General features: G+C 40.3%; 2 protein-coding genes across 4 annotated transcripts in view; one reads left to right on the top strand and one right to left on the bottom strand.

Moving 5' to 3' along the window:
- The window catches only part of LOC109957276 (tetratricopeptide repeat protein 16), a 17,867-nt gene extending 14,452 nt beyond the window's left edge, over positions 1–3,415 (bottom strand). For both annotated transcript variants that reach the window (XM_020595022.1, XM_020595021.1), the window contains exons 1-7: positions 3,219–3,415; positions 2,790–2,974; positions 2,434–2,524; positions 2,010–2,147; positions 1,477–1,577; positions 1,138–1,264; positions 384–598 (exon numbers count right to left, since the gene is read on the bottom strand). In XM_020595022.1, the coding sequence (XP_020450678.1) occupies positions 384–598; positions 1,138–1,264; positions 1,477–1,577; positions 2,010–2,147; positions 2,434–2,524; positions 2,790–2,974; positions 3,219–3,251 (890 nt within the window). In that variant the 5' untranslated portion in view covers positions 3,252–3,415. The remainder of the gene's footprint in view (positions 1–383; positions 599–1,137; positions 1,265–1,476; positions 1,578–2,009; positions 2,148–2,433; positions 2,525–2,789; positions 2,975–3,218) is intronic.
- Positions 3,416–3,617: 202 nt separating this feature from the next.
- On the top strand, positions 3,618–11,381 carry slc2a8 (solute carrier family 2 member 8). 2 transcript variants are annotated; one of them, XM_020595023.1, is made up of 11 exons: positions 3,618–3,715; positions 3,824–3,981; positions 5,037–5,199; positions 5,548–5,754; positions 6,467–6,566; positions 7,560–7,771; positions 7,941–8,090; positions 8,761–8,869; positions 8,995–9,171; positions 9,391–9,536; positions 10,520–11,381. In XM_020595023.1, exons 2-11 carry the CDS (start codon positions 3,887–3,889, stop codon positions 10,664–10,666), a joined length of 1,506 nt encoding a protein of 501 aa, XP_020450679.1. In that variant the 5' UTR covers positions 3,618–3,715; positions 3,824–3,886; the 3' UTR covers positions 10,667–11,381. The 2 variants fall into 2 exon arrangements, with proteins under 2 accessions (XP_020450679.1, XP_020450680.1); XM_020595024.1 differs by lacking the exon at positions 10,520–11,381 and having other exon boundaries at positions 9,304–9,391.
- Positions 11,382–12,498: the final 1,117 nt, after the last annotated feature.

Genomic DNA, 12,498 nt, shown 5'->3' with positions numbered 1-12,498 from the left:
AAAATAAGTTTAAAAGAACAAATTTCACGGAATGACTCTGACCTGTAGTGCTGCAGAAGTTATTAGTTACTGTAAGTAATAAAGCAGTATTATTACTTTTGGTCATTTTGTTAATTGATTAGAGTGCAGATACCCAAACCAAGCCTGATGAGACTCAAGGGCTTGAGCTGGGTTCAGACACAAATTTAGAAATTATGCTCAGGTTTGGGCACGTAGGTCAAACTTTAAAACAAAAACATGCAACCTTTTAAATTTTAAGACAAACTCTGTCACTTTGTTGACTTTGTTTACTTAGCAGCACCTTTGTAACTGAGAGATGTGTTCTACAGATTTCAGCACTTTTACTTGAAGCCTTCTGAGTGTTTCTTATTGATCAGATTCACCTGAACAGGTAGAGGCGTTCGTCCTGCGGACAATTCTCCAAAGCGACACTGATCATGCACAGGGCTTCAGGCAGCTGTCCAGTCAGAGCTCTGTCCACAGCCTTTTGTCTGACCCGTTCACTGGCTTCCTGTAGCTGCAGCAGCAGTGCTCTGGCCTGTGGACATGCTGGACTCAACGCCAACGCTGACTTCACATCGTGATAACACTGAGATGTCTGGACAAGAGAGAGAATCACTGGTAGTTTAATCACATAGGTCTGACTGTGTGTTTACAGTAGGTGCTGAATATTTAAGATACTATGTGCAACTTACTAGCCAAGTCTATATCAACAAAATTTCTGTCTACATACAGTATTTAGATACACTGATTAGTTATTATGTCTGCAAGATTATACTACAAAATCTTCAATTTTGTATGTTTATTCTCCATAAAAATGTCTTTATAAAACTTATTTTACATTATCTTGACATAATGTGAACAGTGTAAATGTGTTTGACCTCAACATAATAAAGATTTCTGGTTGTTTTCTGCAGTTTTCTTTGTTAGTAAGAAAAACTAAAGGTTTTAAGTGTTAATACTAAACACTGTTGTTGTCTCTGACCTTGCCATTAGTTACTTGTGGGGCTGTGGACCTACACGTCAGATGTCCTATTTAACTGCTTGAATCTCTACAGCGTCAGCCACCTGCCTGGGTAAAAGTGTATGCTGCTGTTTTTAGTTTTCTGAAGTGTAAGGGGTCCCTGCAGGTCTCACCTGGTTGAGCTGCTTGTGCAGTTGCGCTCTGAGGATGTAAAGGTCAGAGGTAGGACCTGACACCATCCAGTCGTTCACCAGCTTCAGACAATCAGAGCAGTGCCCTGCAGCTGCCAAACTGGCCAGGCTGGAATACAGGGTGCACAACACATCAATGAGCAATGCATGTTCATTAAAAACCAAATTAGGATGAGAACCATAAAAAACAAAACTATAGATTGTAAATGTCATCTGACTGAAGACTGACTCACATAGTTAATAAATTTGTGCAGTGTGAGTTAAACCCGTTATAATATAGATCGATGTACAAATCTAACATATTGTATGTACAGTCTATACCTTCTGACTGTGTAGGCCCTACAGCCTGGCTTCACCTCAGCAGCTTTGCTGAAGGCCTCAAAAGCATCTAGGAAAAGGCCTCGGTCAAACAAACACTGGCCCTAAAAGCAACAGGAAACAGAAAGAAGCTGTTAATTATTTTATGTTTAGCCATCTGAAAGTTATGTGAAAGTTTTCTGAAGGGTGTCTTTCCACTGGGCTGCTGGAATTTAGAGCTAAATATCAAAAGGCTTTTTCTCTTTGCACAAGACTTCAGTTTGGTTTGTACATAAATACAGAAAATATCTGGTTTATTTGGAATGGAAAAGAATATAAAAACACTTTATTATCTATGGTTTGTGTATCACAAAAGCATGATTTCATATCTGCTGCCATTGTTCAGTGGTCTGGGAATTAACTTTATTCACCTCTGATTTTCCTCTTCTTCTGCTGTGTTTTTACTCTAAGTTGCGCTAAATAGATGCACACTAACATGTACCTGTAATAGTGACAACAAACCCCAGGCCTAACAGAGGAGTGCTATAGAGACACACCTGGAGATAGTAAATGAAGGCCAAGCGGTCGCTGAAGGCTCCAGGCTCCAGGAGCCAGGCCTGTTTATAACAAGCTGCTGACGACTGGAAGTCACACAGCTGCAGGTAGGCCTCTGCCTGGCTGACATACAGCTGAGTCTGAAACACATGGCAGCAGAGGTTATCACACTGATAAACAAAAGGAAGATACAAACAGCATGTCTGACACAGGAAACGGCTGAAGCTTACAATAGATAAACAGATTAACTGAAACCACCAGTTGGGTAGTGCATATGTCATTACATTTTTGCTTCTCTCATAAACACCTGCTTTATTTAACATAAAAAATGTGTCAGTTTTAGCCCTAATGAACTGTGGAAGCACAAATCAATAACACACACTAAGCATTTACATGGATAACTGTGTGTCCCAGCTAGTCCAGCACCTGTTCTGGCTGCAGTGTGATGGCTTTGGAGAAGCAGATCACAGCTTTCTCATACTGGGACTTTCCCATTGCCTCTTTTCCATTTGTGTAACTGCAAAGAAAAAAATCACAAACATTATTATTCAACCCTGAAAAAGCAGAATGAATTTTACATTTCATGTTGCTCTTACATAGGCCTAATTATATTTTCCATTACATGATTGTTGCTTCTCTTGTAGAAAACCTCTGTGCAGTAAATCCTAAAACAAGATACTACAGTGCAAATTCACAACACATGGCTGTTAGTAAAGATAAGCAGAACCCTTCCATTAATTGCAGAAAATCTGCGTTGCTTTTATTACATCCCCAATTCTCACTGCTCTGCAGCCTTGGTCCGGATGATGAGGTTGCCCTGTAGGTCTGGTCTTGGAGGGAGTTTCTCTTCTGGATCTCTCCAGATTTTACTGGGGCCAAAACGGTGTTTGAAGATGTTTCTTCTCCTGGCCTCCTCCAGCTCCTCCTCTGACACAGTGGTGGGATATAAACTCTGCTCTTCTGCCTGCTGGTGGACAATCAGAGACAAAGAATTAATATTAAATAAGAAATGTATCAGTTTCCCTGAGGTATGACAACCTACAAGCAAGGAGGATTAAACTATCTCCCTTAAAGTCCAAAACTCCTCTAAAATTTAATGTGAAGGTTAGGGCTAGCTTAGGTTAGTTAACTAGCTAACCACCAGAAACCAAAAACCTGTCATTTCTAGCAAGTTTGCTACATATTTGCTGCTGTTTTTCAACATTATTTACCGTGTGGTTATTTTTCTCCTCAGACGTGTCCATAGTGTTGTTGAACTATGTTAGCCGAGAAAGCTATTTAACATTAGTTCAATAATTTTTACTCTGCCTTTTTCACCTTGTTAGCATTTTAGAGTTGCTGCATGATACTACAAATCTGGACGTTACTATGGAAGCCAACTTCAACACGACGCCGCGCGCGACAGGAACCAGAAGCTTTTATTTTTTAAACAAAGATTTTCTACTTGGAGAGAGAAACCTGTTCCTGTCTCTTCCGTAGTCGTTTAATCCAATCAGGATAGCTCTAGGTTCTTGATTCTACACACAGTTAAACTAACTTCTTTGTAACTAGAAATTGCCCATAAACTACATTAAGACTTTTACTTTGAAAACCAAAAACCAGGAAATAAAAGGCGCACTGGATGATCAGGTGACTTAAGTGTTGACAAGGCAAAGGTGGCCGCCGGTGGAAGAAGTATCCGACAAACTGTTTCGGCAATGACAAACTGGTAGGGCTGTAACAACTGCGGTATCTGATGTTTATTATGTATTTGTTCTGTCCTTCTGCGGCGGTGTGTGCCAGTTTATTCAATAGCTAGTGTGTTTTGCCTGACTAGAGATCCATGTAAACGGTGAACCAGAGAGAGAGGCTGAAACCAGGAGACACTACTGCTGTCGGTATGGACATCGAGAGCGAGAGAAGGAGGCTGCTGGATGCGGAGGGTGGAGATGGAGACCCTACAGGACTCATGTCAGAGCAGGAGGCTTATTTGAGGTCAGTTAGCGCACAAATAGCTGCAGTCAGTGTACTGCATAATTACAAACGGGCAAAGATTGTTAAAGGACCATTCCAAAGCTTTGCATGTCTCAGCCCATTTACTACAAATGCTATATTTTACAACACATACTAGGCAAACAATACTGGGGTGTTTAAAAAAATTTGAATGTGCTTCTTTTACATTTGTTTCCAAACAATATACAAATTTTGTACACCTTTTTAAAACACGCTGACCTAATTATTAAAAGCTTTTTTTTCCATCAGTGCTGCAGTATCATTTTGAAGGATCTGCCCAGGACTTGCTTAATCATGCAGCTATAATGTAACTGACATTAACTTGTGAAAACATAATGTTAAACATAATAGATTGCATGTCAAGCCAGCTTCTAAATTTGTGGTGTTAACAATGATTATTTTTATTGAATGGAAGCCAGTTTCTGCTTGGAACAGCAGAAAATATAAATCTAGACCTGTACATTCTGCATTCAGAAATAGTCAGTGGAAAGTTTGCCTAATTTGTAGGTACAGTACATTGTCTGTATATATGATGGACGTGGTGTCACCACTTCCCTTCCCTATGCAAAAATGAGGCCAAAATATCATGAATGCGGTGGCTGCCATCTTACTCTGTTGCAACCAGAAGTGGGGTGACAGCATCAGACCGCCAACCAAAACTGTCAACTCAACTAAAATACACCTCTTTTTATCAAATAAGTTATTTAAAAACAAGCTTTCAGAAAAATAACTACTTGTTCACACACCAGCATAATAGTCTCTTATTATATGCTTATATATTTTTATTATATTGCTGCATTTGCTGCTTAAAGTGCCTTAGATTTTGTTTTACTTATTCATCTACTTTATATTTCACTTGTTTTGTGTGGCATTCATGTGGACGGCAAAGTAAGAATTTCATTGTACAGGGAAACATGTTTCCTAACTGTGCATATGACAAACAATTTGACCTTAATATCTACCAGTGCTGCGTGTAAGCAGCTGAGTTGTCCCTTTGACTTTCACCTCCTTCATTCTGTTCCTGTTTCTCTCTACAGCAAAGTGAAGAACAGGATGTTGTACCTGGCAACATTTGCGTCTGTTCTGGGCCCCATGAGCTTCGGCTTCGTGTTGGGCTACAGCTCTCCTGCCATCCCTGAACTCGCCAGAAACGCTGACCCTCGGCTGCGGCTGGACAAGGACCAGGCCTCCTGGTTTGGGGTATGATGGCAGCCATGATGTTTTAATGTCACATGACTCAAAGCAACACTGTTTCTTTTTGTTTTGTGTTCCACTGCAATTGCTGCTTCTGTTGTAGAATGTGTCATTTTCTTGTTAAACAGGTGTTTGTGTGTGAATGTGCTGTTTTTATGTTATAAATTCAAATTGGCATCATAGCTAAACGTGACCAAACTGTTTGGGTAGAAAAGCTAGTCAGTAACAAAGTGCAGAGTTGAACAAAATGGCCATAACTAACCATTGTAGTTCTTTCCTTGACATAAATTGGGCTTCTGAAACTGGTAAAATTCAAATAAATGGTAGAACTTGTATGTGTTGTGTGTCTTTCAGTCCATAGTGACAGTGGGAGCAGCAGCAGGTGGCCTGCTGGGTGGTTGGATGGTGGAGAAGATCGGCAGGAAACTCAGTCTGATGCTCTGTTCGCTGCCATTTGTCGTCGGCTTCATCATCATCATCGCAGCACAGAACGTGTGGATGCTTTACGTCGGCAGAGCAATCACTGGCCTCGCCAGCGGAGTCACGTCACTGGTTGTCCCAGTAAGAAGCACCTGGCCGCCTTCCAGTTCCGTCTGGAAAACAAAATATCTGTCGGTCATTCTAGTGCCTCAGAACAATTAATCATGTTATCATTTGTCTCAACACTGACAACGTTTTAAAGTGAATCAAAAGGCAGATTATTTAAAGAAGTCCTTGGTCTGATTACGTTGAGACCCCAGTTTATCAGCTGGTCAGTAATCGCATTTGGCAAATCTGTGTTTTCAACCACATATTTATAAAACTTCTTTCAGTGAAGTTGATCTCTAGATGATATTATGTTAGATGAATGACTTTAGAGCTGAAACAATTAGCCAGACAACTGGTATATTAGTTGACAGAAAACTGACTGGCAACTACTTTGATAATCGGTTAATCTTAGGTCATTTATAAAGAAAAAATACTAAAGTCCCTGGTTTTAGCTTGTCAGTTGTAAGAATTTGCTAAATTTCTGTTTTTATATCAGTGTAGATTGAATATGTGTTAGACTGTTGGAAAGACAAAAGTAATTTCTGGTCATGATTTTGTGCATTTTTCCTCTGTATGCATCAGTATAATAGTAACTGACTAATCATTTCAGCACCGCTTGTCTATAGATAGAAGTCTCTGCTGAAATGTCTGCAATGCGACTGAGAGTTGTACGAGTGCTCAGAGTTACTGTGTTGCTATGGTTTGTCCTTCCTGTGTAACTTCCCCTTTTTCTGTCTTTGCACAGCTATACATCTCTGAGATGGCACACGAGCGAATCCGTGGGATGTTGGGCTCCTGTGTGCAACTCATGGTGGTGCTAGGCATCATGGGAGTTTATCTCGCAGGTATGTGAGCTCTACTGTTAGTGTTTATGGCATCTTGAAATCTGAATGTGTACAGTCTGAGTAGATAAGAAAGAACAAACCTCACAAGGCAGATGTATTGGTATAGCAGCTCAACAACAACAAGGTAACTCTCAGAGCTTTAAATAAGGTTATAAAGGTAGCAAATCATAAAGGCTTCAGTCCTGGTTTAAGAGGACTGAGCAGTCTAGTTGTTTGGGGGTTTCTTCCAGATAAGTGGAGCATGAAAACTGAATGCTGCTTCTCCATGTTGAGTCCTCCTAGTACTGAGGAGAGTCAGGAGACCTGTCCCACAGAGTGACCCTGCCACAGTAGTTTACAAGCTGTAAACCATAAAGATGTTTCTGTTATGTAACTTAGAACTTTATGACACTGACCATTGTGACAGTGGCTACATAATGCCGAGCTGTCACTCTGTCAGACACCTTGTGCTGTGTGATTTAAAGGGCTTTTTCTGGGCTTGTTGCACTATGTTGAAGCTCTGGATCAAAGGTTGATAAGAAGAGATGGTCAAACGCTGCAAATCATCTTGTGATTGTGATCAGAGTCCTTTGCATTCTCCTTGACAGCAGCTTCACTGCTTGGCCTGTTTGAAAATAGCTGCTTCTCACTAATCTCATTAGCTGCATGCCATTCCCATTTCCAGTGAAGGGAACAGTTTGCAAGCTAAAACTTAATGTTTGTCACAAACCAACATCTGCTCAGCACAAAGGTGAACGCCAGTCACTGGAGAAGATGCACTAGAACAGTCAGATCAGCAGAGACAATTTTATTTTTATTTTTTAAGACGCAGCAGGTGAAGACAGTGAGGAAACCCAGTAAAAGAGGAGATAACCTTCCCATGTTATGGCATAAATGTAGGCTTTTTCCTGTTTATTCATTCCTGCAGTTCTTTTATTATAGCAAGTAAACCAGAATAAAAATGGGTATGTCTGAGTGTGGACTTTTTGGAGCACTGTGGTCTCTTCCCTGCAGGTCTCTTCCTGGACTGGCGCTGGCTGGCAATCTGCAGCTCTATCCCGCCGACGCTGCTGGTCGCCTGTATGTGCTTCATGCCAGAGACACCCCGGTTCCTCCTGCTACAGGGCAAGAGGCAAGAGGCTAAGGAGGCATTGCGATTCCTGCGAGGAGAAGGTGCACCCGTTGAATGGGAGTGCAGCCGCATCGAGGACGCCTATGCCGAGCAGGTGAGTCTCTGGTTGGTTGGTTGGCTTTGTGGTGGACACCGTCAGCCAGTGAGAAAGCGGTTTATGGTTGAGCTGAGAAACGAGGGTCTAGTGCGCATCCTCAGCTGAGTGTTTGTGTCAGTGAAGTGAGTCTAACCGCAGTGACTGAGGTCTTTCTGTTCTCTTTCAGAGCTCTAGTTTCCAGATGTCTGACCTGAAGGACCCGGGGGTCTACAAGCCACTGGTTATTGGCATCATGCTCATGGTTTTTCAGCAGATGTCAGGGATCAATGCTATTATGTTCTATGCTGAGACCATATTTGAACAAGCACATTTTAAGGTGATGGGCTTCACACTGTTGCATCTGGGGGTTGTTGTTGTTGTTGTTGTTGTTGTTGTTGTTGTTGTTTTTTCAGGGGAAATCAACTCCGACTCAACTTTCCATTCAGTTGCAGTTACACTTTGCTCAGTCATCTCTGCCCTTTTGTTTTATCTGTTATTGTGCTTGTAGTTGTGTCGTCAGTTGCCCAGTAAAGTGCTGCGATGTAAATTTGGTGAAAATCTGGATTTATTGCTACTGTGGGTGATTAAAAAAAATAAAGGGCACACCATAACTGGAACCATATTTGGCCTGTTCTTGCCAACAATTGATCCACACTAGTGTTAAGCGACACAGAGTCTGCTGTCCTCTAGTTGATGAAATTATTCAGGATATACTGGAAAAATACAGTTTAATTATAAATGAATAGAAATATGATCAATCAAATACGCTGGAGTCTGCTGTTGGTATCACACAACTACCTATCACACAGAACATTCATTAAACCATAAGATAGGACTTTCCCTATGAAAAATCAATTTAAAACCGACTCTAAATGCAAACAAAAAATTGATTTGGAAAAAAAAAAAATCGACTAGATTTCAACTAAAAATCCCTCACACAGTTGTAATTTAATTGTGCTGTGATGCGTTAATTTTGTTGATAGATGTGATGTCATGCTGTTTTTTAGAAGAGTGACCTGGCGTCAGTGATCGTGGGTCTCATTCAGGTCGTCTTTACAGCAGTAGCAGCGCTCATCATGGACAAGGCTGGAAGGAAAGTCCTTCTCACCATCTCAGGTACTGAGAATCCCTGAAGGTTTTAATCTGCTATCATGTTTACAGCTCTGTGTAGCTTTCTCTTGAGCAGCAGTCGAGGCAGTCAAGGGTGCAGCGTATTCTTGTCCATTTATTTCATGCTCCAGGTGCTGCCATGGCGATGAGTGCCACAGCGTTTGGGGTTTACTTCCACCTGACACCCAAGCCTCCCAGCACCACGTCACTGAGCCTTTTGATGCAGAATGTCCAGAGCCAGGCTGGTGAAGGAGCCAGTGCAGACCTGGCCTGGCTGGCCCTGACCAGCATGGCCATCTTCATCTCAGGTGAAATCATGACTTGGTGTTCTGGGTCTCTTTGTGTTTCTGGGTGCTGCTTCTACTTCCTGTGACACACCTCTAGTCTAGCCAAAGTCTTTGAAGCTGGCCTGTCGGTGTCATTTTATATTTAATGCTCAGGTAGCGTCGTTGTGATGAATCAAGATTCCAGCAGTGCAGGGAAGCCATTGTTTGCTAAATGACCTCAGTCCATGCTGCTGTGTTCAGGGTTTGCTCTGGGTTGGGGTCCAATCCCGTGGCTGGTCATGTCGGAGATTTTCCCTGTTAAAGTGAGGGGCTTTGGCACCGCCTTGTGTGTCCTCACCAACTGGAGCATGGCATTTGTCATCACCAAAACCTTCCAGAACATGATGGTGAGTGAACAACAGGACACCAGTTAAAGGGTTTGGTTATAAAACGGTAGACTTCGGGGCATGAGGAAACATGGGTTTTCTCTTGATCAAGTTGGTTTGTGATCTTGACTCTAAAAGCATTTCTTGAGATCACAAAATAGTTTCTCATAGTTTCAACATGTAGTTTCACATCCTGTTAAACCTGATAGACTGAGATCACAGGGCACAATTCAGCGTAACATCTATCCACAATCATATGATTATTTCATGCTCGCTAGAAACAAGTTATTCATGTCTAATTATGAAAAGGCAACATTACACATGTCAGACTGACAGAAAATAATGATTTAAGTCATTTACCAAGTGTGTGGTGATCTCTGGTTTATGTAACTGTTGCATGGGTTTTGTTGCACAAAATAAGCATTTAAAGACCTCAACTTAAGTGAAGGTGAATTGAGACAGTTTACTATAATAATAGTAATTGAGTAATCTTAAAATAATTTATTTGGTAATTAAAATGTATTATTTGCAGCCCTGGATTAAAACTGTACTGGTGTTGAAATTCATAAATGTCTGCAGTTCACTGTATGACTTGCTCAGGCCTTAACTGTATAAGGTGTAGCAATGTTCAGCAGCAAGGCAGTTACTGTACTCAGGTTGTTTACTTGGGTAAAAAATTGTAATAGACTGCTCAAAAAAATAAAGGGAACACAAAAATAAGATTCAACTATGTTGTGTTCCTTTTTTTTTAGCAGTATACTATAGCGTTACAAATGAAGGCCATGCAATCAGTAGACCGTAAGAAGGCTATAGGATTTCAAAGGAGACGGCTATAAGACGGATAAAACAGCAGAATAAAAATGACAGTGCATTGAGCGAATTCAATAAATGCTTCCCAGTAGAGTGTGTAAACAGTTCTGTTGCCTTGGAACAATATGTATTGAAATGGGGAAACCTTTCCACATCACTAACATCCTTGTCTGTGTAACTGTGACCTCTTCCAGGATGCTCTCACCAGTGCTGGGACTTTCTGGCTGTTCGCCTCTATGTGTACCCTCAGCGTCATCTTCACTTTGGTCCTCATCCCAGAAACAAAGGGCAAGACACTGGAGCAGATTGAAGCCACTTTCAGAGGAACATCAGGTCCATAAAGCCCCCCACCCAAAAAAATCATCTCGTGTCAGGAACTGAAAAATCTCAGAACTCATGTTTGTGAAGTCTTTGGAACACTGTGTGGGCATATATATTTAAAATGTGAAGCTTGTAAAGCTATGAAGGTAAAGGAAACATGTTAATCACAAACGGCTAGGCCAATGTAGACTAATACAACAGCACTGTTAATAAATCACCCCTCTGGGAAGGGTGCCATGTCCAGTTTTTGCTTGTAGATGGGTGTTGGTTCAACTTGATGATCACAGAGATTTTACTTCATGGTGCTTTTGTACTGAGAGGAGCTTCTAATATTTTGCCTCTCCATGGCTTCAGAAAGATTCACTTTGTGCACACTTTATTTTGTAGATGCAACTTTAATTCATTAAATTGCCATGTTTTCCTATCTGTCTATATTCAATAACAATGATGTGAAACTGTTAATAAAATCAAAAATGGCAATCTCTCATTTACAGAAGAGTTAAGGTCCCAACTGGAGTCCACCTGGTCGCAGTGAACCGATTCTAAGAAATAAAACTTTTATAACATCTAACAACATAATTAAGATGCCTATTTATAAACACTAAAACGAATATGTGTGTTCTTGAAATGAAATTTCTCTTGGTATATTGTCAGGAAAGGGTATTAAATGTATATTATCTGATTGTACACATGAAAGAGAATGATGGTATTAAATTTGATACACAAGAAAACGGATCATCCAACTTTTTTTTTTTTTAAGTGTATCTTTTTTATTTGCTTGTTATGACTTAAGTGCTTCACTGAAGCTGTGAATAGATCAATTGTTCTAATCTATGAACCCTTTTAGTGGCTGTTTGGTATATCAAATTCCAGTCAAATGAAGGATCATATGAAGCTCTTTGTCCCAGTTCCATCACTATGACTTATCAAGTTTGTGTTTATAATCCTCATATGAAACTGAATTGTACCATAAACTTCATGAATTCAAAGATCTGCAACTTTATTTTACACTACAGTCTCCACTTGTCAATATTTGATGTCATTAAACTAATGAATAAAACAAATACAGAATTCTGGCAGGACTTAGGCAATATTTATTTTACTAAACCAGTCCCCGCACTCTCCTCCTACTTTTCTTGGAGTTTAAATTCTGAGATTGCGCAGTACGTCCAATGTAATTTTTCAGAATAAAAGCCGTATCAGAATAATTTTACATAGATATGACTTTGAGGTGATATTTAAGAAGTGGGCGTACAAAAAAATCTGCCAGTGACGTAACACTGTCGCAGATGTTGCTAATTCAAAGAGTGAGAGTCTAAGAGCAATAGTACGTGAGGCAGGACAAGAACTTAAGGTTTAAAATCAAGGAAAGGATCCCGGGTATACAATTGACATTTATCTGCTCTACCCACTCCGATACACAGGTGGCGGTATGTCACCTCTTTCCTTTGGTTTGCGATCTGCCAATAACAGCGAGGAGGAGAAGGAAGGAAGAAGAAAAAGACCCAGAAGAAGTAAGGAGTGAATGCTAAATGTTAACCCTTCTTCCCTGCCCTGTTATGCGAAATTAAAAATTATTTTTCTTCCATCCTGAAGAGCGAAAATAAAAAAGCTATCAAAATTTGTAATATATGTACATCCTTGAATGTTTTTACTTAATTTAACCTATTAAGTCACCCCCTGGCCTAAAAGTCTCATACTTACATTGTCTGCTTCTATGTTGTTCTTGACTTTATGTTATAGACCTTTGTTTATGGTCTATTTACTTTATGTATAACTACTGTCATTCACTTTAATAAAGCAAAAAAATATATATATGACTTTGTTTATGTTTTTGTTCTCAGGTTTAATT

Source organism: Monopterus albus, unplaced genomic scaffold, assembly GCF_001952655.1.
Source record: "Monopterus albus unplaced genomic scaffold, M_albus_1.0 scaffold26.1, whole genome shotgun sequence".
NCBI classification, from domain to species: domain Eukaryota; kingdom Metazoa; phylum Chordata; class Actinopteri; order Synbranchiformes; family Synbranchidae; genus Monopterus; species Monopterus albus.
The sequence above is the reverse complement of the archived record's forward strand: the minus strand, read 5'-3'. Positions and strand labels throughout refer to the sequence as shown.